Source organism: Cherax quadricarinatus, chromosome 68 (genome assembly GCF_038502225.1).
Source record: "Cherax quadricarinatus isolate ZL_2023a chromosome 68, ASM3850222v1, whole genome shotgun sequence".
Classification (NCBI taxonomy): domain Eukaryota; kingdom Metazoa; phylum Arthropoda; class Malacostraca; order Decapoda; family Parastacidae; genus Cherax; species Cherax quadricarinatus.
Genome location: NC_091359.1, coordinates 16,399,265 through 16,424,913, shown reverse-complemented (window position 1 = coordinate 16,424,913; position 25,649 = coordinate 16,399,265). Strand labels below are relative to the sequence as shown.

At 37.6% G+C, this 25,649-nt stretch overlaps 1 protein-coding gene across 2 annotated transcripts in view; it reads right to left on the bottom strand.

The window, feature by feature from the left end:
- Positions 1-445: 445 nt before the first annotated feature.
- The window catches only part of sp3 (phosphatidylinositide phosphatase spermathreecae), a 185,933-nt gene continuing 160,729 nt past the window's right edge, over positions 446-25,649 (bottom strand). For both annotated transcript variants that reach the window (XM_053789611.2, XM_053789612.2), the window contains 2 exons: positions 15,477-15,598; positions 446-15,202 (listed from right to left, as the gene is read on the bottom strand). In XM_053789611.2, the coding sequence (XP_053645586.1) occupies positions 14,453-15,202; positions 15,477-15,598 (872 nt within the window). In that variant the 3' untranslated portion in view covers positions 446-14,452. The remainder of the gene's footprint in view (positions 15,203-15,476; positions 15,599-25,649) is intronic.

Below are 25,649 nucleotides of genomic sequence, written 5' to 3'. Positions count from 1 at the left end.
GATAAGATGTTCCAGAGACGGGACACAGCGGCAAGGGGTCACAGTTGGAAGCTGAAGACTCAGACGAGTCACAGAGATGTTAGGAACTATTTCTTCAGTTACAGAGTTGTCAGGCAGTGAAATAGTCTGGAAAGTGAGGTGGTAGAGGCAGGATCCATACATAGCATGAAGAGGTTTGGTAAAGCTTACAGAGCAGGGAGTAACCCAGCAGCAACCAGTGAAGAGGTGAGGCCAGGAGCTATGAATCAACCCCTGCAACCACAATTAGGCGAGTACATGCATGTGCCAGGGTCACTCTGGCATGAGAATCCTCTTGTCATTGTATCCCAAAGTATTCATAAAGACCATAAATCCCCATCACAAAGAGTCTCCTCATAAATGAAGATTAGACATTATATTCAAAAACAAATGTCATTAGATAGTAAGTAGGATAATGAAAAATGTCAACATTTACTCTTTTTAAATAAAAATAATACAATACAGTAATTCTGTGAATAAATAGCCTTGAGGATATGTAGGCTACTGTACTACTAACTTATACATCAAATCCTGTTTCTATCTTTTCAAGAACCTAGATCCATAAAATTAAAAAAAAAATGTGATTATATCATTTCAAAAATTAGTGCCCTTAACTGCTATCAGACTACTGATAGAGTATTCACAATACAGTGTTAAACACCAGGTATTACTTCCTATCATTGCCTCTTATTATTGTTGATACTTGAAAACATACCTGCCTATACACATCAACTAAATGTTTTGTTTATTTTATAAAATCCATGATATATCCCTTTAATGGGGGATACCTTGATGATGGTGAACTGCTCTTCATCTACGGAATCAGAGCTACTCACTCATTCCTTGGATTACTTCCGAGTACCGTCTATCCCAGGCACTATGACACATACTGGCTTACCACTTCCAATAATAATAATAAAAATCAATAATAATAATAACAGACATGTGGTAGGTGTAATCAAGGCCCTGGTTGGCTAGTGATTCAATATGGAAGTCATTCGTTGAAAAAAAAAAAAAAGCCATGAATTATATTTCAAAGCTTATCTTCATGCATGTGTTTGTGGGTATTTATGCATAGACATTAGTAATACATGTGACAGATTTTGGTATGCAAAGTATAAAGTAAAAGAGCAATTTTTCTAAATAAAGAGCACCAGACTCTTGTTCTTTAATAACCATAAATTAAGAACATGCTGATGAAAATCCATTCAGTTAACTCAGTTCTTTAATATAGTACGTGCTGTACATTACATTGTATATACACTGCTGAAGCAGGAATATTCAGTTACTGTAAAACCAATATGATTACCCACAAATAATAAACCCTTAATGATAATTAATCAAACACTGTCAAACAAGAATTAACCATAAATTGCACTGTAAAAGGACCATGTATCACTAAATTTTTTTTTTTATCATTTCAGCCATGAACATCAAAGTTTCCATAATAAAAAAAAATTTAAACCTGCAAGATTAAACCACAATTTTTTTCCTATGAAGAGTCGTATTAAATCTGTTATTATTTACAGTATAACAGAAAACAAGAATTTGAATGTTTAGTATAATGCTGTACTTATTTAAAATACATATGATACACACATTCCTATACCAGAATTTTCTTAGTGGTAATAATGGAAATGGATGGCAGTTTAAAAATTTTAGAGTGGTGTTATGGAATCTCAAAGAAACACCCTGAGTATGGGTTGGAAACCAACTAAAACATTTGCTGTCAATGAAAGGAACCCCTAGAGGAAAACCCAAGTACCTCAGAACTCAGGCCTATTTTAAAAGACCTCGTGATGAGTTTGGGTATCTGTCCTGCACCAATACGTGCTGTATTATTAAGTTTTTGTAACATCCCTGTCCCAAACCAATACGTACTGCATTATTAAGTTTTTGTAACATCCCTAATAAGAAGCCTTTCTCCCTGGTTCTTCCTCCTAGTTTAACATATCTTATGCTACCTTACATTCTTAATCATGATGCATTTTTAATATTTTTTCACAAATTTTGATCTTCTTTTATTGCTTTGAGAATTTTCCTCTTTTTTTTTATCATACAGTATTCCATATTATTATTAATTATTGTTAATATTATTATTATTATACTGCATTCAAGAACAGGTACTAAACCAATTTTATTTTGCTTTCTGAAACAACCCACAACCTTGCCAGGTATTATTATTTAACTGCAACAACAAAGAATAATATTTATATAGACATAGCCCAAAGCAAGTGCAAGTTGTCCATTCACAGTGTGGGGATCAGAACAGTGTTTACAAATAAACCCATTCATGGGTTGGGTATCATTACCACAGACTGAATGAGATAATGTACCTCCCTCATGAAGAAAACATGCTTTAGATTAATTACCCAAGATAACCTAACAAAGAATAGGCTCATTTCCATTAAGGTCCTTTCCTAGGATGCAACCTACAACATCCAACTAACTCCTAGTACATATCTACTCAGTGTTAGGTAATAAGGGAAACAAGTGAAAGGAGGCTTGTAATTTATGACAAGCTGGTGGCAATTTAATCACTGTACTGTACTCTGGAAACTAGTTTTAGAAGAATTACCAGAATCTTATTCAGGGCTATTAGTTTGCTAAGCCTGTAGAGAGAAGAAGAAATGAGCAAACTAGTGAGCAGGATAGTGAAGAAGGGACAAGAAAAAGAGCAAGAGAAGAGAGCAATTAAGAGGGGAGGGGATAAGGGTGAAGGGGTAGATGAAGGGTGGGTGAGGAAGGGACAGGAGAGACAGTGATGTAGGGAAAAGGGGGAGAAGAGGGGGGGGGGTGAGTGATGGGTAGGGAGTAAAGGAGAAGTGGAATTTTAAATAAACCTCAAGTTATTGCTCCAAAAGAAATCTGACACAAGTTGTAACAATATGTGAATGAATAACCTCATTCTATATCTTGTAGCCATCTCCTGCCAAGGCAGGGTGACCCAAAAAGAAAGAAAATCCCCAAAAACAAAATACTTTCATCATCATTCAACACTTTCACCTCACTCACACAATCACTGTTTTTGCAGAGGTGCTCAGAATACAACAGTTTAGAAGTATATACGTATAAAGATACACAACGTATCCCTCCAAACTGCCAATATCCTAAACCCCTCCTTTAAAAAGCAGGCATTGTACTTCCCATTTCCAGGACTCAAGTCCAGCTATATAAAATAACCGGTTTCCCTGAATCCCTTCACTAAATATTACCCTGCTCACACTCCAACAGCTCATCAGGTCCCAAATACCATTCGCCTCCATTCACTCCCATCTAACACGCTCACGCACGCTTGCTGGAAGTCCAAGCCCCTCGCCCACAAAACTTCCTTTACCCCCTCCCTACAACCTTTTCGAGGACGACCCCTACCCCGCTTTCCTTCCCCTACAGATTTATACGCTCTCCATGTCATTCTACTTTGATCCATTCTCTCTAAATGACCAAACCACCTCAACAACCCCTCTTCAGCCCTGACTAATACTTTTATTAACTCCACACCTTCTCCTAATTTCCACACTCCGAATTTTCTGCATAGTATTTACACCAAACATTGCCCTTAGACCTGACATCTCCACTGCCTCCAACCGCCTCCTTGCTGCAGCATTTACAACCCAAGCTTCACACCCATATAAGTGTGTTGGTACTACTATACTTTAATACATTCCCCTCTTTTCCTCCATAGATAACATTTTTTGTCCACATATACCTCAATGCACCACTCACCTTTTTTCCTTCATCAATTCTATGATTAACCTCATCCTTCATAAATCCATCCGCTGACACATCGACTCCCAATTATCTGAAAACATTCACTTCTTCTATACTCCTCCTCCCCAATTTGATATCCAATTTTTCTTTATCTAAATCATTTGATACCCTCATTACCTTACTCTTTCCTATGTTCACTTTCAACTTTCTACCTAAAATATTCTAAGTTAATCTGGAAACCACATAAATCAATAGATTAAAAAAAAACATAAATGAATTTGTGAACAAAGCATAAATGAATCTGTATAAACATACATGTATGGTATATACAAAATGGACATGGCAGTTACAAAACAGTTCCAAACAACACAGACCCATAAGTATGTGTACTAAACAATTATAAGTTAACCCTTTCACTGTCTCATACTAGAACTATGTTATTGATGCCACTTTCACTTACAAGGATATACATTTTAAGCAGAGCACCCTCAAATATGCTGCAAGTGGTAAATTTTGGACTAGGCATGAGAGAATGGTTCTGTGCAGCGAGTGTGTACAGTATACAAAAAATCCTGCCCCATGCAGTGCATGATGGAAAAAGCAAACCTTTGACCATGTGTTTGGTTTAAAATAATGACTTTTAGGTATTTTATAGGGTTTTATGGTTTTATTGAATGTTTCTGTGCACAGTGAAAGGATTAACACAGAACTTACTGTAAATGCACACCTCAGTCTTACAAAACAAAGTTCATAAATGAATCATTATATTTAAGTTCATTTTGATGACTAGGCAAACATTTTTTAAATGCAAGTAAGAATACAGTACTGTAATTAATGGTCCAATATTATAAGTGACTAGCTCTGTGCATACAATATGCAGAATATACCATAACATGAATTCTCAAGCTTTAAAATTATAACTGCAACCCCAATGCTGTACTCCTAGAGAGTGGCTGCAGCTAATCTAAGTCATGTTTTGCTTGAGTGTATAAACTAAAGTTGAGATAAATATTTACAGCTAAAGTAGAGGGAAGGACAGGCATGCATGATGATGTAGTCCTGCAAAAAAAGCTTCACATTTTGTTTCCATTACACATTTTCAATTGCTGATGTGCAGTTATGGTTTCAAAAATATTACCAGGCAAATTTGCTGAGAAAAATGAAACATCGCATGTAGTTTATGAAACACTATGTATTTACTGCCAATATAGTAACTCAATCATGCCTAGCAGATATTTTTTACAAGCATGCTTTTCCAGCAATTACTGAAATGGCTTGTTGATTTTTTCAAGGAATTCCCTGAGCTGGCCAATCACAATGCTGCCTTAATTGTCTAGTGTTGCTGCATTCAACAAGCATAAAATACATTATAGTATTTTTCTACTTGACTTTATCCTCTCAAAGCTCACCAGAATACATCATTTTTCTGTTAAATAAGAATAATTTTACCAAGAAAACAACAAAAAAACAAACTAAACTTTCTGTGTGTCTGTAACACTTTCATTATCATCCAGAGTTACACACACAAAAAAATCGTAAGTGTAGGTAGGTCTGACATTATATTGCACTGAAGATGTTGAGAGATCTTGGTATGAAATCAATGTATGATTTTCTGAGATAAATTACTTGCAAAATCAGAGCAGCACAATTTAAATTAAGTGAATTATTGGGGTAAGCAAGCTATATACAAAAACATAAGTTAAATGCATCTAACCTATACATTGTAAGCCTTAAATATGGATGCTTAGAGAGAATAGGTTATTCTAAAAGACTCAATAAATATATTTCAGTATATATATTATCTAATTTCTGCAGAAAATAGAATGAAACTGATATATTTTTGAGCCTTGAGAAGGTAGCTATAATGGTAACAGGAATAAGGTTGTGAATTTTTTTTATCATTTCTTTTGTATGATTTATTGCAAGAAGTGATGCAAGTCCTATACTATAACATGCTTGTAAAAGCAATAGGAAAATTATTGAATAATGTGAAATGTTAAGTTTCCTGAACGTGTAATTTAGAAACAGGATACATCGAGGCCTGGTCATGGGGGAGTTGACCCCCGGAACAACCTCCAGGTATGAAGAATGAGGAACCAGAAAAGATTAATACCTCAAAGTGGATCAGTCACTGTATGTGTGGGAAGGGAGACAGAGAAGGATTCCCTAGATTGTGGTTGGGTTACTACCGTCTCTTATGCACAATCCACGGACGAATAGCTAAGCATTTGCTCTGGTTTGAATGCTGCAGATAATTTTCAATTTCTCAAAATTTCAGTGTTGCAAAACTTTCCAATGGGTTGAGCACCTTCAGCATGAATAAAATGAAGATTTATAAAGAGTCTGTAGTAATACAATCCAGAGAAATACTCAACAGATATGGATATGTAAAAATCTAAACTGCAAATATAAACAGAAATTATTTTTTTAATTAACCATTTAACATTATCATCTTTATGCATGATATCTGAATATATGGATAAAATTATAAATGTGGTGTGAGTTATAGATATAATTATGTATTTTGATACATGGATATATATTTGTTATAAAATAAGGAAATCTTTTGAACAACATTACAGACCTTCAACAGTAACAACTAAAAGAAATACAAACTAAGAAATATTGGAAAAAACATAATAAAACAAAAGCTAGTAATAGAGAAACCATTACACTGAAAAGAAATTAAAACCAACGAAAGCTAGCTAGTATTAGAGAAACCACTACACTGAACAGAAATTAAAACCAGAATATGGATGGAATATAAACATCACTCAAGAAACAATGTGTCAAGACTCATTCTTAGTGATCAATGCAATTAAAATGTCTTTCTCAATTTTTTAATAATGTTCAAAGAATGAATAATCCTTTTATTTAGACCTATAGTACACCTATACTCATTAAGACAAGGAAAAATGTTGAAGAACATCAAGTACTCATGGCTCACAATACTCCACATTATTATTATCATAACTAAGCGCTAAACCCACAAGGGTCAAACAGAGCTGCACAATACTCCACAACAAATAAATAACCTATAATTCATACTGAGAACAAATGAAGCCTTGTGGGGTGTAAGGACAAGCAAAACAAGGTAACTATGGTATATAAAAAAGAGGTTTAAAAAGATATAGTACATATTTAAAAAAAAAAAAAAAATAAAAAAAAAAAATAAAAAGTTTTTGTTATTACAGTATAGTATAATAGTTGTTTTATGGTAATATTTACCAAGTACTATAAATGTTAGGTTTACTCTTGCTATCCAAAAAGCTTCAAATGTAAAACTATAATTAGTGATAGGTGAGGTAAATCAAAGGGAACATTTTCTAAAAAAATATCTTTGGCTTCTGAGTGCAAGATGGTGTACTAATTACCTATCTTCAACACAACTAATAAAACTGAAGTACAAAGTAGTGCCAATTAGCAAAAACAGAAAATTACCACTAACAGTACGTACTTTAGTTACTTAACAGGTCTGGGGACAACTAGTTCTTATTTTGTCTCCTGTCTTCCCATAAATAAACACTTTAGAATCCCTGCTACTTCATGCCAGGGATTTGAACATTAATCTTTTGGTGTTTCAATATTTTCACATCAATTACCAAAACAGTGAATTTTTCTTTTTCTAACACAATAGCCATCTTCCACCAAGATAGGGTGTCCCATTAAAGGAGACACGTTCACCCTCATTCACTCAACAGTTGCCTAGCCAGAGGTGCATAAGCATCACAATGCAAATGACCCTGTGAGATGAAATATCTACACCTCTCTTTTAGAGTGAATGCAACATACATTTTAATCAAAATAATATATACAATAGGCAGTTAGAGCACAAAAAGCCTAAGAACTATGTTAAGCACTATTATAAAATTACAATAGACTATATCATATTGCTTATTTATATAACCTTTATAGATGTTCCACCTCTTCTTTACTTAATAACCCTTCAACAGTAAAAGGGTTCATCCCACTAAAGGGTTCCTGATTCAGGGAATTAAGAGCTCCACCTCCAACAGTCAAATCTGATTAATTCCCATTGCCAAGGTGCTGTGTAACCCTTTTGAGTTTAACACTTTCTCATTAATATAATATTGTAATCTACCTTATGATACTAGCTATGTAACAAGAACTACACTCAATACATTAGGTAAAGGGACACAAGTGCAAGTAATGCCACATTTTCTAGTGGCAACATTTTGCTCTCCTGGAGCTTTGTCAAAGCCTGACAAAGCTCCTGTAGAGCAAAATGTCAAAAACTTGACAAAGCTCCTGTAGAGTGAAACGTTGCCACAATAATGTCACATCAGTTGCACTTGTCCTTTTACCTAACATATTGTTGGTAATTCTACCAACATTAATACAACTACAGTCAACTTTATGACAGACACTTTAAAGTGGTTTACAGCACTAATGAACTGATGTGCACTTGTACCCTCCATCTTCATAAAATAAACAATCAAAGTTCTGGAGTATACTTCACAGTGCAAATGTATGTATTTACTTGCTTGTACCTGGTAATATCCCAAGTCTTACAATAACAAAACATTTATCTCACTGGTGTAAAATTATTTCGTTGTTTGTACCCAGTATTTTTAACCTGACTTTTGGTCTGAATGAGATTCTTCAAAAATTAAGGACACAATGGACAGTAAAGGCTATGACAAAGGTATTCAATAAATTTATAAAGCGAACAAAATTTTAGATGACATACTATCATGAGTTCTTTTCTTGTCTTAATGGAATATATCAAGTGCACAGAGAATTTTGAAGCCATTGGCTGACATAGTGACCACACCCATCTAAATGAACCGAGGGAAAAAATCACGAAGGATCAACAATTATATAAGGCGGCAAGTGGTATTTCAGACACACTGTACACAAAAAAAAAACTTCAATTTAAATACATTTCATCCACAATAGGGTTTCATCAAGTTTAGTTGAAACCTGTAATTTGTGTGGGTTAAGTTCCTGGAGGTGACATGAATTCTGAAGCTACAGATAATAGAAAACTTTACATCTGAATTATTTAAATTTTTTCAACTGTATATCTTTAAATGTTACCTTAATCTTCTTAATACTGACATTCATAAGAATGAATGAATACATGCTGAATGAAGTTCTATGGATACTTTTCATTTTAGGGGGACCTGTGCCTAGCAGAAAGATGAAGACTAAGAAAAACATGAATAATCAGAGGTGCCCACTAAAGTGCATATGAATCACAAGGAATGTGCAGCATGTGAACTGAGGGTTTTGACTGCATTCAGTAAAGCTCCACTGTGGGTGAAAGGCAGTAAAATTAAAAGTTGGCCCTTTTTCCAACATCTCTGATTCACTAGACAATGATCCTCATGGGCGATGAGGTCCCTACCATCAAATTCATTATCTTGAGAATGAAGCACAGATAAATATTTCAGTAAAAATAAGCAATACTGTACAGCACTCTCTCTTATCTGGAACTATTACCTGAAATCCTCTCAAATTCTGAAAGAACAAAAATGAATTCAAAGCAATCTCCAAAATTGTACATTTTTGTGTATGAGGAAAAATGCAAAAAATTTCATTCAGAAAAATTTGATAGCAGGATTTCTTTGAATAAGAGATGTCCTATTTCTAGTATTGCTATTTTTCTATAAATTAAACTCATCACTACAAATATTTTTACAAATAAGAGACATATTATGCTTAAAGTACTGCATTAATGTAAAATTCCAAAATATTAATTCCACAATTTTTAAGTATGGTACATACTGTATTGTGTGTTTTTTTTTTTTTAACAAGTCGGCAGTCTCCCACCTAGGCAGGGTGACCCAAAAAGAATGAAAATCCCCAAAAAGAAAATACTTTCATCATCATTCAACACTTTCACCTCACTCATACATAATCACTGTTTTTGCAGAGGTGCTCAGATAAAACAGTTTTGAAGCATATATAAAGATATATAACATATCCCTCCAAACTGCCAATATCCCAAACCCCTCCTTTAGAGTGCAGGCATTGTACTTCCCATTTCCAGCACTCAAGTCCAGCTATATAAAAATAACTGGTTTCCCTGAATCCCTTCACTAAATATTGCCCTGCTCACACTCCAACAGCTCATCAGGTCCCAAAAACCAATCGTCTCCATTCACTCCTAACACGCTCACACATGGTTGCTGGACGTCCAAGCCCCTCACCCACAAAACCTCCTTTACCCCCTCCCTCCAACCTTTTCGAGGACGACCCCTACCTTGCCTTCCTTCCCCTACAGATTTATACGCTCTCCATGTCCTACTTTGATCAATTCTCTCTAAATGACCAAACCATCTCAACAAACTCTCTTCAGCCCTCTGACTAATACTTTTATTAACTCCACACCTTCTATGTATGTATCATAATATATTTATTTTGCTAGTTTGTAAAATAGTTGAAAATAAAAACATGAACATCATTTTCTGTGTTAAAAATGGTGGGTGAAACCTTTCCAGTTGCATAGGATAAAAATATAAAATGTGGTTCTCATTCTTAATTGTTAATGCTAGGGAATATACTAAACCATAGCTGTACAAAGTGTACAAATACTTTGGGTGGAGATGACAATGCACTATGAACTACCAACTTCCTCAAATTCATTACATTCCTTATTTTTTTTTTCAGCAAAATAAACAGCAGTTTCTCAAGTGATATTTAAATAAAAATGTATTTTTTTCAGAATAAAATTCATAAACTTTATAAGAACTGAATATTAACGTCAACATTAAGGGGTCGACAAGACAATTTTCCGCGCGCTCTCAAAAACAAAATTGAAAAATTATAGAAATTGAGTTATTCATATAGGAAAATAGCTTAACTCTTTGGCAACACAATGGTACCAGAATCAATGTTCTACGATGTTTCTACAAGAAATTATAGTCATTTATATCAGGTATGGTGACGGCGGTGTGGGTAGAACGTCTGCTTACAGCCCATATATTTTTTGGAATTTTTTCCTTGTTTTTTATAGCTTTTTCTTGCATTATTCTTTCTAATATAATATTTGACTATTTGGCATCATATAAGAGTAGGCGGAGCTTATCCATAGAGTGCCAGCCAATCAGGCACCATCTGGGAACACTCGGCAGTACTCCCGCTCCAGAGAGTGCCAAGAGAAATAACTTCATTACGCTTATATCAGCTTATATATCAACTCTACGGCTTATTTATCTATCAGAATTGATCTAATATGATATAATAAACACCATAAATAACATACAAACATGTTATATACTCTAGACTGAATAAAATAAGCCATAATATAGCGAGAGACCACCAGGAATATTTCGATATAAATGAGTTACTGCTCGTCTCCATGTGGTTATTATTATTATAATCAAAAAGAAGCGCTAAGCAACAAGGGCTATACAGCGCTGCATCTCCATGTGGTATTCTTTGGTCTTGTGATAGAAAACGGTGTTTTGAAGAGGATAACTGCACTAGAACATCGATAGTTTACTAAGAAAACCACCCAAACAAACGCGATTTTCGCGAAATATTTTTTTTTTGAGACGGGGGGCCAGCTGGCGTTCTAGGCCAATATCTCAGAAGTAACTTATTCACTTATATCGATAAGGTGCGCCTTTATTACTTAATTAAGTGGAATAGTCACAAATTGTAAAATAATGATTTCTCTAATTTCTGATGGTACATTTTTTGGAAATATTCCAAATATTTTGGGAGTTATGTGGAAGTAAAGGGCAGAGTTTTTACAACATTCCAAGAACTAACAAACTTTATTTTTTTTTTGTGAAATAAAGATAAGATATTTAGAGGAAACTAAACCATGAGAAATTCGTATAAGCATTGTTCTCTCGGCACCAAGTGTCCAAACAACCTTACGTCGTCCCATATAGGATCACCTTCCTGCCAAAGGGCATTATCAGTAAATCATTCCTTTCTCAGTCTTTTCTCAGTTGTTGTTTGAGGTATTTTATTGATAAATATTTACAGGAACTAGAGAAAATACTTTGTCTTGTGCACCAAAACTGAAGGAAATCAGACGGTAAACAAAAAAGCAACAATTAATTGCCATGACAACCCCTAAATGGCCACTGAACTGCTTCAAATATATAAAAAATGAGAATCAATTAAGCCTTAGTTGAATATGTATGGCTATTCATTACACAGCCTAGTCCATGTGTGTAAAACATCAAATATTTTACAAACAACACAAACTATTCTCTCATTACTGTAAATATCAAAATCTAAAACTATCACATATATTTCATATATATTTTATCTATAAATAAAATAAGAATACAGTAATAAAAACCACTCATATATTTGCAAACAGCAACAATGCTGGTGAACCATTACCTACATATACACCAATGTAGCCCCGTCCTCAAGGTATGTCATATAAACAACAATAGCCCTCAATACACTGAAAAATGTGACTACTTACAATCCTTAATACAGAGTTGTTCAGCCAATTTGACAGATGACTCACTAGTCATTTAAGGTTTACCCTGTTCATGTTCCAATGTGTGCCACAGCCCATGGAGAAATGCTGAATTAATAAGTACAAATATGACATGAACCATCTGCCACATCAATGAAAATGGGCAGCTGCAAACAGTGACATAGTATCTGGACATACTAGAAGGAATAAATAAGTACAGAAATAAGCATATTGAGGGACTATGTAAATACATGATATCTGAGAAGACAGACTGAATTATAAAAGCTGCCAAACTTTAAATGTTGCTTCTTCTATGAAGCATGTATGGCACTTGTGCACATTGTAACTAATACCTCTCTCAATTTCTACATTTTACACAAAGCTGTGTATGACAGCTGGCAGTAACTGCAACACTAATTTATATATATAATATATATAGATATATATATATATATATATATATATCTATATATATACATATTTTATTTTATATATGTAGTATACCAATGATATGTATCACTAGATACACAAATAAGTAAGCTATGAATGCACTTCCTGCATTTCTTAGAAGTGTCTTAGTGCAAACATCAAAGCAGCTAATATGCTCTAATTACCTTTATCTGAAAAATGTACCAATCAGTAAAGGATGACAGTTCATATTTTCTTACTTGATTAAAAGTACTATAATGTGAAGAAGTAAAGTGTAAGGAAGCTAAAACCTTCAAAGGATAAGGGATACAATGGTGGCATGCACCTTGATTTTTTAATATTACTATATTCATGGGGAATGCATTAAACCCGTAGGGTTCACACAATGTGAGTTCACACAATGCGAGACAAACAGATTCAATCCAAGGAAAGGGAGGGTAGCTCTTAAGTTTTTGGATCAAGAGCCCTTCAGCAGCCTCAAGGCACCTCCCTGGAAAGGAGTTGCCTTGATACCTGTGATTAAAAAAAAAAAAAAAAAAAAAAAAAAAAAAAGAGAGAGAGAGAGAGAGAAAGAGAGGAGCTACTCTCCCCTTCCTTGGATCAAATCTAATTACCTCTCATTACCCTACCAATTTAGCACTTCCTCTTTAATTTAAAAATAATAATCAGTCACTAAATTATTTTGAATTTTTGTTACAATTCTTACCCAATGAGGAACCAAAAACAGATCTATGAAACCAAAAATACCCTTGTTTCAGTCTAAAGGCATATAACTGCTATTTAAACAAGGTGCCGCAATAAGGAAACTCATAATGAAAATGTGATGTATGTGTTTCAAAAACCTGTGTTTCTTACCACAAAAGCCACACTTATTATGTTAAAATATTCCATTTTTTCTCTCTAATTAATTCACTAAAATTATGCAAAAAATCAATGTATATATATATTTTATATATATATATATATATATATACACACATACATACACACACACACACATATATATACCGTATATACATGAAAATATAATCATGCTATGTTACAAAAAAAACTGCTGTTGCATCTGTACTATCCCTGGAGTGTAAAATTAAGTCCTGAACAAATAAAAACTCAAACCAAAAAGTCTACAATAAGCCTACTGAATAAAGCTGATGGAAGACCTACATTAAATTATATAGTTTAAAATAATCAATGTACAGATATAAATAATAAAATCTCAAATTATATATTAAGAAAGATGAGATCATACAAGAGGTCAACTTCATATGGAATGCTTACAATACCATTTAATAATTTTTGAGCACAGTGTTTTCAAGTAATGAACCATATCTTGAAGACATTAGACTCAGCTCAAACTCACAAGATGACTAACACTCAAATCATATTTCTTGTGCATCCTCTAGTCCTCAAAACTTAATAATCACTGTGCAAAATACCTTTAAATATTGAAAATGTGTAATGTGTACATGTATCTTGGAAAGATACATCATTAAAATTTATAAATAACAAGATTCAAAATGACAGGAATGTATCATTAAGTGCATATTGAGAGTCTTTACAAATTCTACTGTCTACCTAATATGGCCCAGTTCTTATATTATGGTATCTTGTTGATAATTTAAATTGAGCTTATATTACATCATGTTAAGGAAAGACAAATCTACCAGTTGGTTGTAATTGCACACCTGCTTTCATACTTTATTGCAAAGGAGGCCTTGGACGTAATTAAGCTTCACCAGGGACTAGTTAGCATGGTTCTCAATCACATCATTTGGTTCATTTTTGATTCACTGAAATCAGAGATCTTTCAGCCCAATGATTTACATATTATAGTCCCTTTCCAACAAAGAAGTATGAATTAAATATAATCCTAGCTTCTTAAAGTTGAATAATCTTTGTCTTGCACTTCAATTTTCGCTCCTTCATTATTGGATCCTCTTCTAGCTGTTTCTGACGTTGGACACGCAATCGACGAGGGTCTAAATTTACCCCAATACTTTGCATGCCACGCGCCAGACGCCCTGCACCAGGTGCTAAACTCTGCACACCTCTAGCTAAGACTGAAAAAGGAGCTAACACAGCCTCTTTATTAAGAGCTGACAATGGGGACACCAAGTTGCTAGAGATATCACTTCTTGCATTTACTCCATCAGATTGTATAGCTGAAGCACCTATATGTCCCTCTGAATGACTAGAAGGGAAGTGCAACTGAAGATCTGTCGCAGAAGATGCTCTCAAAACCCCTCCATCTCGCTCCTCACGTGAATCCACTTCGTCTGATGAATGGGATATCTTTCGTACTCTTTGCATCAGAAGAGTTGGAGACAGCCCACCAAATGTAGGAGTGACAACTTGTTTGTGTGCATTGTCTCCAGTTTCACTTACTAATATTTCTGGAGTGGGTGAACGGTTGCTAGACATACCGGAGATAAGACATCTCATTGTTGCCGTAGACTGAGGGATGGATGAATCACTGTGACAACGAGCCACAGGTGGTGATGGATACCGTGGAGGAGACAATGGTGGAATGAGACTAGAAGCCACAACTCCACATGAAGCTAAATGCGTCTCATTACCACCCATTGGAATAATAATATCATTCCCGCTCTGCACACAAACAGTGGGTTTCTGTAAAGCAAGAGCAAACATTAATTTTTAATGTTTGCTGAAATAAAACATTATGAATTTAACACAATAATTTTCATTTTTCAATTTTCACATTTCCCACAAGTATTTGTGATAATCTGTAAATGGTAACTACCTTTAAATATTATCCAAGCTGTCTAATTTGGAATGCATATTTACATTTCAACATGTAACATAGATGGCATGTGGAGAAAGACATATCCAATTTTAAATTTTGGGGGCCACCACAAAGTATATAAATGATAATGTGCCTTACTTGAAGGTAAAACTGAGACATGGGTTGATGTCCTGTAACAGATGTTGGACGCTTCAAACGTAAACTTGACATTGGGTTGAGTTTGGCAAGTCCTGATGTAACATTGCTAAAGGCCCTTGTACCTGTAACAATAATACCAAGCATGTATTATCATATTAAGAATGATGCTGAAAGTGTTTCTTTCTTTTTTGGGTTACCCTGCCTGAGTGGGAGACAGCTGATGTGTTAAAAAATATTACATAAGAGCAATGTCTCTACATTCTGATTCCTAAAATAAACTAAGGATTGTTAATAAACGTAGATATCGATACTTACATATTAATTATGAATAGTGCATTTATACACTGTATAAAAATGTTTCATTTAAGTCTATTATTAAATAATATTTTATTATTAACACATCGGCCATTTCCCACCAAGGCAGGGTGCCACCTCAAAAAAAAAAAACTTTCATCATTCACTCCAATCACTGTCTTGCCAAAAGCATGCCTACACTACAGTTATAAAACTGCAACATTAATGCCCCTTCTTCAGAGTGCCAGCACTGTACTTCTCACCTCCAGGAATCAAGTCCAGCCTGCGAGTTTCCTTGAATCCCTTCATAAATGTTACCCTGCCTACACACCAACAGCACGTCAAGTCCTAAAAACCATTTATCTCCATTTGCTCCTGTCTAACATGCTCACGCACACTTGCTGGAAGTCCAAGTCCCTTGCACACAAAACCTCCTTTACTCCCTCCCTTCAACCTTTCATAGGCCGACCCCTACCCCATCTTCCCTCCACTACAGATTTATGTGCTCTCGAAGTCATTCTATTTTGTTCCACCCTCTCTACATGTCCAAACCACCTCAGTAACCCCTCCTCAGCCCTCTGGATAATAGTTTTGGTAATCCTGCACCTCCTCCTAATCTCCAAACTATGGATTCGCTGCACTATATTCACCCCACACATTGCCCTCAGACATGACATCTCCACTGCCTCCAGCCTTCTTGTTGCAACATTCACCACCCATGCCTCACACCCATACAAGAGCACTGGTATAACTATACTCTCATACATTCCCTTCTTTGCTTTCATGGATAAAGTTCTTTGTTTACACAGACTCTTCAGTGCACCACTCACTTTTTTTCCCTCATCAATTCTATGATTCACCTCATCTTTCATAGACCCATCTGCTGACACGTCCACTCCCAAATACAGTGGACCCTTGATTTACGAGTGTCCCAACGTACGAGTTTTTTTGAGATATGAGCCGTCGCTCGGTTGATTTTTTGCTCCGAGTTACAAGCCAACATCCGAGTTACGAACTAGCTCTCCCCGCTTCCCTCTCAACCTGAAACCTGCACATCTCACTTGTTTATCTATGATTTCATGCTTTAATTCCATGGAAATCATCATCTTTTTCTTCTCAGCACTGTCCTTTACACTTATTTTCTTAGGACCCATGCTTAGAAAAACAAAATTTGGCCAAATGACTGTAAAAAATGTAAGCAAAGCATGAGAGAAATACTCCCACACCAAGGTAAACAGTGCACTGAGTTGGTGTTCTGAAGCTCTCATTATTATTATTATTAATTATTATTAGCATTATATAATAATACGTATATACTTCTTCAATTTCTCTCTCCCCTCCTCCGAAGCAATTTCCTCAGGTGTGGCCTCTTGCTGTTGAAGTTGATCTAGCAGCTCATCAGTGGTTAGTTCTTCATTGTCCTCCTCCACCAACTCTTCCACATCCTCCCCACTAACCTCCAACCCCAAGGACTTTCCCAATGCCACAATGGATTCCTCAACTGGCACAGGATTCTCAGGGTTAGCCTCAAACCCTTCAAAATCCCTTTTGTCTACACATTCTGGCCACAGTTTCTTCCAAGCAGAGTTCAAGGTCCTCTTTGTCACTTCCTCCCAAGCCTTACCTATAAGGTTTACACAATTGAGGATATTAAAGTGATCTCTCCAAAACTCTCTTAGAGTCAGTTGAGTTTCTGAGGTCATTACAAAGCACCTTTCAAACAGAGCTTTTGTGTACAGTTTCTTGAAGTTGGAAATAACCTGCTGGTCCATGGGCTGCAGGAGAGGAGTGGTATTAGGAGGCAAAAACTTCACCTTAATGAAGCTCATGTCCCCATAAAGTCGCTCTGACACGTCTGTAGGATGACCAGGGGCATTGTCTAACACCAGGAGGCACTTAAGTTCTAATTTCTTTTCAGTTAGGTAATTTTTCACATTGGGGGCAAATGCATGGTGTAACCAGTTATAGAAAAATTCCCTAGTGACCCATGCCTTACTGTTTGCCCTCCACAGCACACACAAATTATCCTTGAGGACATTCTTTTGCCTGAACGCTCTGGGAGTTTCAGAGTGATACACTAATAAAGGCTTCACTTTGCAATCACCAGTAGCATTGGCACACATCAACAAAGTAAGCCTGTCTTTCATAGGCTTATGTCCTGGGAGTGCCTTTTCCTCCTGAGTAATGTAGGTCCTGCTTGGCATTTTCTTCCAGAACAGGCCTGTTTCATCACAATTAAACACTTGTTCAGGTTTCAGTCCTTCAGTTTCTATGTACTCCTTGAATTCCTGCACATATTTTTCAGCCGCTTTGTGGTCCGAACTGGCAGCCTCACCATGCCTTATCACACTATGGATGCCACTACGCTTCTTAAATCTCTCAAACCAACCTTTGCTGGCCTTAAATTCACTCACATCATCACTAGTTGCAGGCATTTTTTTAATTAAATCGTCATGCAACTTCCTAGCCTTTTCACATATGATCGCTTGAGAGACGCTATCTCCTGCTATCTGTTTTTCATTTATCCACACCAATAAGAGTCTCTCAACATCTTCCATCAATTGCGATCTTTGTTTCGAAAACACAGTTGAACCTTTGGCAAGAACAGCTTCCTTGATTGTCTTTCTGGTGCCCACAATAGTAGCGATGGTTGATTGGGGTTTCTTGTACAGCTTGACTAGGTCGGCTATACGCACTCCACTTTCATACTTATCAATTATCTCTTTCTTCATCTCTATAGTAATTCTTACCCTTTGAGGTGTAGGGTTGGCACTAGAAGCTTTCTTGGGGCCCATGGTCACTTATTTTCCAGAAACAGCACCGAAAATACTGTAATAATACGAAATATTCCGAGTGTATGCTTGGATGTTACCGCGGAGGCTGGCTGGTAAACAATGGGACGGAGCGGCACATGTGAGGCTGGCTGAGGGCACATTGGACGCGTCTCGGACGAAAATCGGTATGCGGGTTTTTAATCGGTATGCGGGGCAAAAATTTTGCGATAAAAGTAATCGTTATGCGGAAAAATCGCTATGCGATGCCATCGTTATGCGGGGGTCCACTGTACTTCTAAACTGTTATATGCTGGGCACCTCTGCAAAAACAGTGATTATGTGTGAGTGAGGTGAAAGTGTTGAATGATAATGAAAGTACACCTACCATCCGACTTACGACCGAGTTCGGTTCCGAGAAACCGGTCGTAAGTCGAACTTTACTACTGAATATCAACAAAATATTTTTGTAATGACTTTATTTTATTGTTTTATTTTGGTATTTCATGTTTTACTTTACTTTTTATGCTGTTAGTACTGTATTTTATACTGTAAGGTTTAGGATAAACACTGTGTACAACACAAATAGTTGTTTATTTCCCAGAAATTTGGCATAAAAAACACGGTCGTAAGTCGAGTGGTCGTAAGTCGAGCAGGTCGTAAGTCGGATGGTAGGTGTATTTTTTGGGGGGGATTTTCTTTCTTTTTGGGTCACCCTGCCTCGGTGGGAGACAGCTGACTTGTTGAAAAAAAAAAAAATAATACATACATTTTTTTTTTATTTTTTTTTTTATTATCACACTGGCCGATTCCCACCAAGGCAGGGTGGCCCGAAAAAGAAAAACTTTCACCATCATTCACTCCATCACTGTCTTGCCAGAAGGGTGCGTTACACTACAGTTTTTAAACTGCAACATTAACACCCCTCCTTCAGAGTGCAGGCACTGTACTTCCCATCTCCAGGACTCAAGTCCGGCCTGCCGGTTTCCCTGAATCCCTTCATAAATGTTACTTTGCTCACACTCCAACAGCACGTCAAGTATTAAAAACCATTTGTCTCCATTCACTCCTATCAAACACGCTCACGCATGCCTGCTGGAAGTCCAAGCCCCTCGCACACAAAACCTCCTTTACCCCCTCCCTCCAACCCTTCCTAGGCCGACCCCTACCCCGCCTTCCTTCCACTACAGACTGATACACTCTTGAAGTTATTCTGTTTCGCTCCATTCTCTCTACATGTCCGAACCACCTCAACAACCCTTCCTCAGCCCTCTGGACAACAGTTTTGGTAATCCCGCACCTCCTCCTAACTTCCAAACTACGAATTCTCTGCATTATATTCACACCACACATTGCCCTCAGACATGACATCTCCACTGCCTCCAGCCTTCTCCTCGCTGCAACATTCATCACCCATGCTTCACACCCATATAAGAGCGTTGGTAAAACTATACTCTCATACATTCCCCTCTTTGCCTCCAAGGACAAAGTTCTCTGTCTCCACAGACTCCTAAGTGCACCACTCACTCTTTTTCCCTCATCAATTCTATGATTCACCTCATCTTTCATAGACCCATCCGCTGACACGTCCACTCCCAAATATCTGAATACGTTCACCTCCTCCATACTCTCTCCCTCCAATCTGATATTCAATCTTTCATCACCTAATCTTTTTGTTATCCTCATAACCTTACTCTTTCCTGTATTCACCTTTAATTTTCTTCTTTTGCACACCCTACCAAATTCATCCACCAATCTCTGCAGCTTCTCTTCAGAATCTCCCAAAAGCACAGTGTCATCAGCAAAGAGCAGCTGTGACAACTCCCACCCTGTGTGTGATTCTTTATCTTTTAACTCCACGCCTCTTGCCAAGACCCTCGCATTTACTTCTCTTACAACCCCATCTATAAATATATTAAACAACCACGGTGACATCACACATCCTTGTCTAAGGCCTACTTTTACTGGGAAAAAATTTCCCTCTTTTCTACATACTCTAACTTGAGCCTCACTATCCTCGTAAAAACTCTTCACTGCTTTCAGTAACCTACCTCCTACACCATACACTTGCAACATCTGCCACATTGCCCCCCTATCCACCCTGTCATACGCCTTTTCCAAATCCATAAATGCCACAAAGACCTCTTTAGCCTTATCTAAATACTGTTCACTTATATGTTTCACTGTAAACACCTGGTCCACACACCCCCTACCTTTCCTAAAGCCTCCTTGTTCATCTGCTATCCTATTCTCCGTCTTACTCTTAATTCTTTCAATTATAACTCTACCATACACTTTACCAGGTACACTCAACAGACTTATCCCCCTATAATTTTTGCACTCTCTTTTATCCCCTTTGCCTTTATACAAAGGAACTATGCATGCTCTCTGCCAATCCCTAGGTACCTTACCCTCTTCCATACATTTATTAAATAATTGCACCCACCACTCCAAAACTATATCCCCACCTGCTTTTAACATTTCTATCTTTATCCCATCAATCCCGGCTGCCTTACCCCCTTTCATTTTACCTACTGCCTCACGAACTTCCCCCACACTCACAACTGGCTCTTCCTCACTCCTACAAGATGTTATTCCTCCTTGCCCTATACACGAAATCACAGCTTCCCTATCTTCATCAACATTTAACAATTCCTCAAAATATTCCCTCCATCTTCCCAATACCTCTAACTCTCCATTTAATAACTCTCCTCTCCTATTTTTAACTGACAAATCCATTTGTTCTCTAGGCTTCCTTAACTTGTTAATCTCACTCCAAAACTTTTTCTTATTTTCAACAAAATTTGTTGATAACAGCTCACCCACTCTCTCATTTGCTCTCTTTTTACATTGCTTCACCACTCTCTTAACCTCTCTCTTTTTCTCCATATACTCTTCCCTCCTTGCATCACTTCTACTTTGTAAAAACTTCTCATATGCTAACTTTTTCTCCCTTACTACTCTCTTTACATCATCATTCCACCAATCGCTCCTCTTCCCTCCTGCACCCACTTTCCTGTAACCACAAACTTCTGCTGAACACTCTAACACTACATTTTTAAACCTACCCCATTCCTCTTCGACCCCATTGCCTATGCTCTCATTAGCCCATCTATCCTCCAATAGCTGTTTATATCTTACCCTAACTGCCTCCTCTTTTAGTTTATAAACCTTCACCTCTCTCTTCCCTGATGCTTCTATTCTCCTTGTATCCCATCTACCTTTTACTCTCAGTGTAGCTACAACTAGAAAGTGATCTGATATATCTGTGGCCCCTCGATAAACATGTACATCCTGAAGTCTACTCAACAGTCTTTTATCTACTAATACATAATCCAACAAACTACTGTCATTTCGCCCTACATCATATCGTGTATACTTATTTATCCTCTTTTTCTTAAAATATGTATTACCTATAACTAAACCCCTTTCTATACAAAGTTCAATCAAAGAGCTCCCATTATCATTTACACCTGGCACCCCAAACTTACCTACCACACCCTCTCTAAAAGTTTCTCCTACTTTAGCATTCAGGTCCCCTACCACAATTACTCTCTCACTTGGTTCAAAGGCTCCTATACATTCACTTAACATCTCCCAAAATCTCTCTCTCTCCTCTGCATTCCTCTCTTCTCCAGGTGCATACACGCTTATTATGACCCACTTCTCGCATCCAACCTTTACTTTAATCCACATAATTCTCGAATTTACACATTCATATTCTCTTTTCTCCTTCCATAACTGATCATTTAACATTACTGCTACCCCTTCCTTTGCTCTAACTCTCTCAGATACTCCAGATTTAATCCCATTTATTTCCCCCCACTGAAACTCTCCTACCCCCTTCAGCTTTGTTTCGCTTAGAGCCAGGACATCCAACTTCTTTTCATTCATAACATCAGCAATCATCTGTTTCTTGTCATCCGCACTACATCCACGCACATTTAAACAACCCAGTTTTATAAAGTTTTTCTTCTTCTCTTTTTTAGTAAATGTATACAGGAGAAGGGGTTACTAGCCCATTGCTCCCGGCATTTTAGTCGCCTCATACGACACGCATGGCTTACGGAGGAAAGATTCTTTTCCACTTCCCCATGGACAATAGAAGAAATAAAAAAGAACAAGAGCTATTTAGAATAAGGAGAAAAACCTAGATGTATGTATATATATATATGCATGTGCGTGTCTGTGAAGTGTGACCAAAGTGTAAGTAGGAGTAGCAAGATATCCCTGTTATCTAGTGTGTTTATGAGACAGAAAAAGAAAACCAGCAATCCTACCATCATGCAAAACAGTTACAGGTTTTTGTTTCACAGTCATCTGGCAGGACGGTAGTACTTCCCTGGGTGGTTGCTGTCTACCAACCTACATACATACGTATTCAGAATGCTGCCACTAGTTGGCTCAGCTGATGGCAAAACTTCCGGTAAGAAGTCCACATGTTGATATCGCCTGGTGGCAGTTCTCTCGTGCTTGCTTGCATTTTTTTTACAGTCATTTGGCCAAATTTCTTTTTTCTAACCATGGGTCCTAAGAAATTAATTGAAAAGGACAGTGCTGAGAAGTAAAAGAGGATGATTTTCATGGAATTAAAGAAAACTGTATCAGTTAAGTTCAGCAATCAAACAAAACAAATTGTATCATGACTTGTCATATTATGGCCTATTTTATTCATTCTAGAGTATATATCATGTTTCTCTGTTAATTATATGGTTTATTATGTCATATTAGACGAACTGTGATAGACAAATAAGCCACAGAGTTGTTATATTATTATTATAATCAAAAAGAAGCGCTAAGCCACAAGGGCTACACAGCGCTGCAGGGTAGGGAAGGAAGCGAGGGTATTGGATGGCAGAAGGGAGGAGGGATGATCAGTAGGTTACAGAAAACAGCGGGGCAGGGGATAGTACGGGGTTAAAGGGTAGCAAGAGATTGAAGTAGAAAGGGCTGAAGGTATCAGAATTTGTGAAGTAAGTCAGTTGTTGTCAAAAAGTCAATGAGAGAGTCTGGATGAAAGGTGGGTCCATCAGCGAGAAGGGAAGGTAAAGAGAGAGCAGCAGAGCGAAGACGACGATGGAGGTAAATTCTGCGTGCTCGTTGATAAAGTGGGCAGTCCAACAGAATGTGGCTGACTGATAATGGAACTTGGCAATTCTCACAGAGAGGAGCAGGGCGCCTCTCCATGAGATATCCATGAGTAAGACGAGTATGGCCAATGCGAAGACGGGAGAGAGTAGTCTCCCAACCTCGACACTGGTGATAAGAAGACGGCCAGTAACCTATACTCGGTTTAATAGATTGAAGTTTATTGCCGAGCATAGTAGACCAACGTTGTTGCCAACGGGTGTGAAGTTGGGAAGATATTGCAGCAAAATAGTCAGTAAATGGAATACCTCTACATGAAACTGGTAGGTCATGTACTGCTGACCGCGCAGCAGTGTCTGCCTGTTCATTGCCCTGTACGTCAACATGACCAGGGACCCAACAAAAAACAATAACTTTATGCTTGGTAAAGATGCGGCGTAGCCGAAGTTGGATACGGAGGCCTAAGGGGTGAGGTGTATCAAATTTCTGTATAGCCTGTAAAGCACTTAGGGAGTCTGAGACAACCACAAATGATGACACAGGCATAGATGCAATACGGATAAGTGCTGTAAGGATGGCATACAATTCAGCAGTAAAAATACTAGCCGAAGATAGTAAATGCCCTTGTACGATGCTGTCAGGAAACACTGCTGCGAATCCTACGCCGTCAGAAGACTTAGAGCCATCTGTGTACACAGCAATGGCATGAGAATGAGAGTGAAAGTGGTCAAGAAAAAGAGAGCGGGAAGCGACCGTAGACAGTTGGGCTTTCGAGCAAGGGAGAGAGAAAGAACAGATTTGAACACCTGGAACTTCCCAGGGGGGTAGGGAAAAGTGAGATGCTACATGTACATAGAAAGGTGGTAATTGAAGAGAAGACAAGAGCGAATGAAGGCGAAGAGAGAAGGGACGGAGTAAACAGGGGCGGCGAACAATTAATGTATACTAATATCAGTGACCATTCTATAAATGGAAGGATTGCGGAGATCATGAGAGCGTACATAGTAGCGAAGGCAATGGGCGTCACGGCGATCGGATAAGGATGGAACGTTCGCTTCTGCATAGAGGCTCTCGACAGGGGAAGAGCGAAAAGCACCAAGGCATAAACATAATCCTTGGTGATGAATGGGGTTAAGGCTAGAGAGAGTAGCAGGAGATGCCGCTGAATAGATCTGGTCACCATAATCAAGTTTCGATAAGATAAGGGTGGAATGTAGGCGAAGGAGGGTTCGACGATCAGCTCCCCATGAAAGATGAGCAAGGGTTTTAAGAAGGTTCAGCCGGCTGTGACAAGTTGCCTTCAGAGAGGTAATGTGAGGTTTCCAGGATAACCTACGATCAAAGAGGAGGCCCAGAAACTTGACTGTATCACGTTCAGGGATACGGGAGCCATAGAGGTACAAAGGATGATCGGAGATGACAGAGCGTCTAGTGAAAGTAATTTGGTGGGTTTTAGTGCTGGAAAATTTAAACCCACGTGTGGTGGCCCAATTGGAAACACGGTCGACTACATGCTGGAGAGAAACTGTAATAAGGTGACAGTCAGCGCCTGCACAGGCAATAGCGAAGTCATCAACATAGAGTGATGACCAAATATTTGATGGAAGACTAGAGGCCAAATCATTTATAGCAAGGAGAAACAGTGTTGTGCTCAGAACACATCCCTGGGGGACACCTTCAGCTTGGATAAAGTCCGGGGAGAGCACATTATTAACCCGAACACGGAAATGCCTGTCAGTTAAAAAGTTCTTAAGGAAGGATGGTAGATTGCCTCGAAGGCCTAAGGAGTGGGCTTGGGCTAAAATATTATACCTCCAAGTTGTGTCATATGCCTTCTCAAGGTCAAAAAATATGGCAATAACTGAGTGGTTATTCGCAAAGGCATTACGAACATACGTATCCAAGCGTAGTAAGGGGTCTATGGTAGAACGTCCCTTACGAAAGCCATATTGACGAGTGGAGAGACTGTTGTGTGTCTCTAAATACCACACTAAACGTCTATTTACTAGGCGTTCCATCA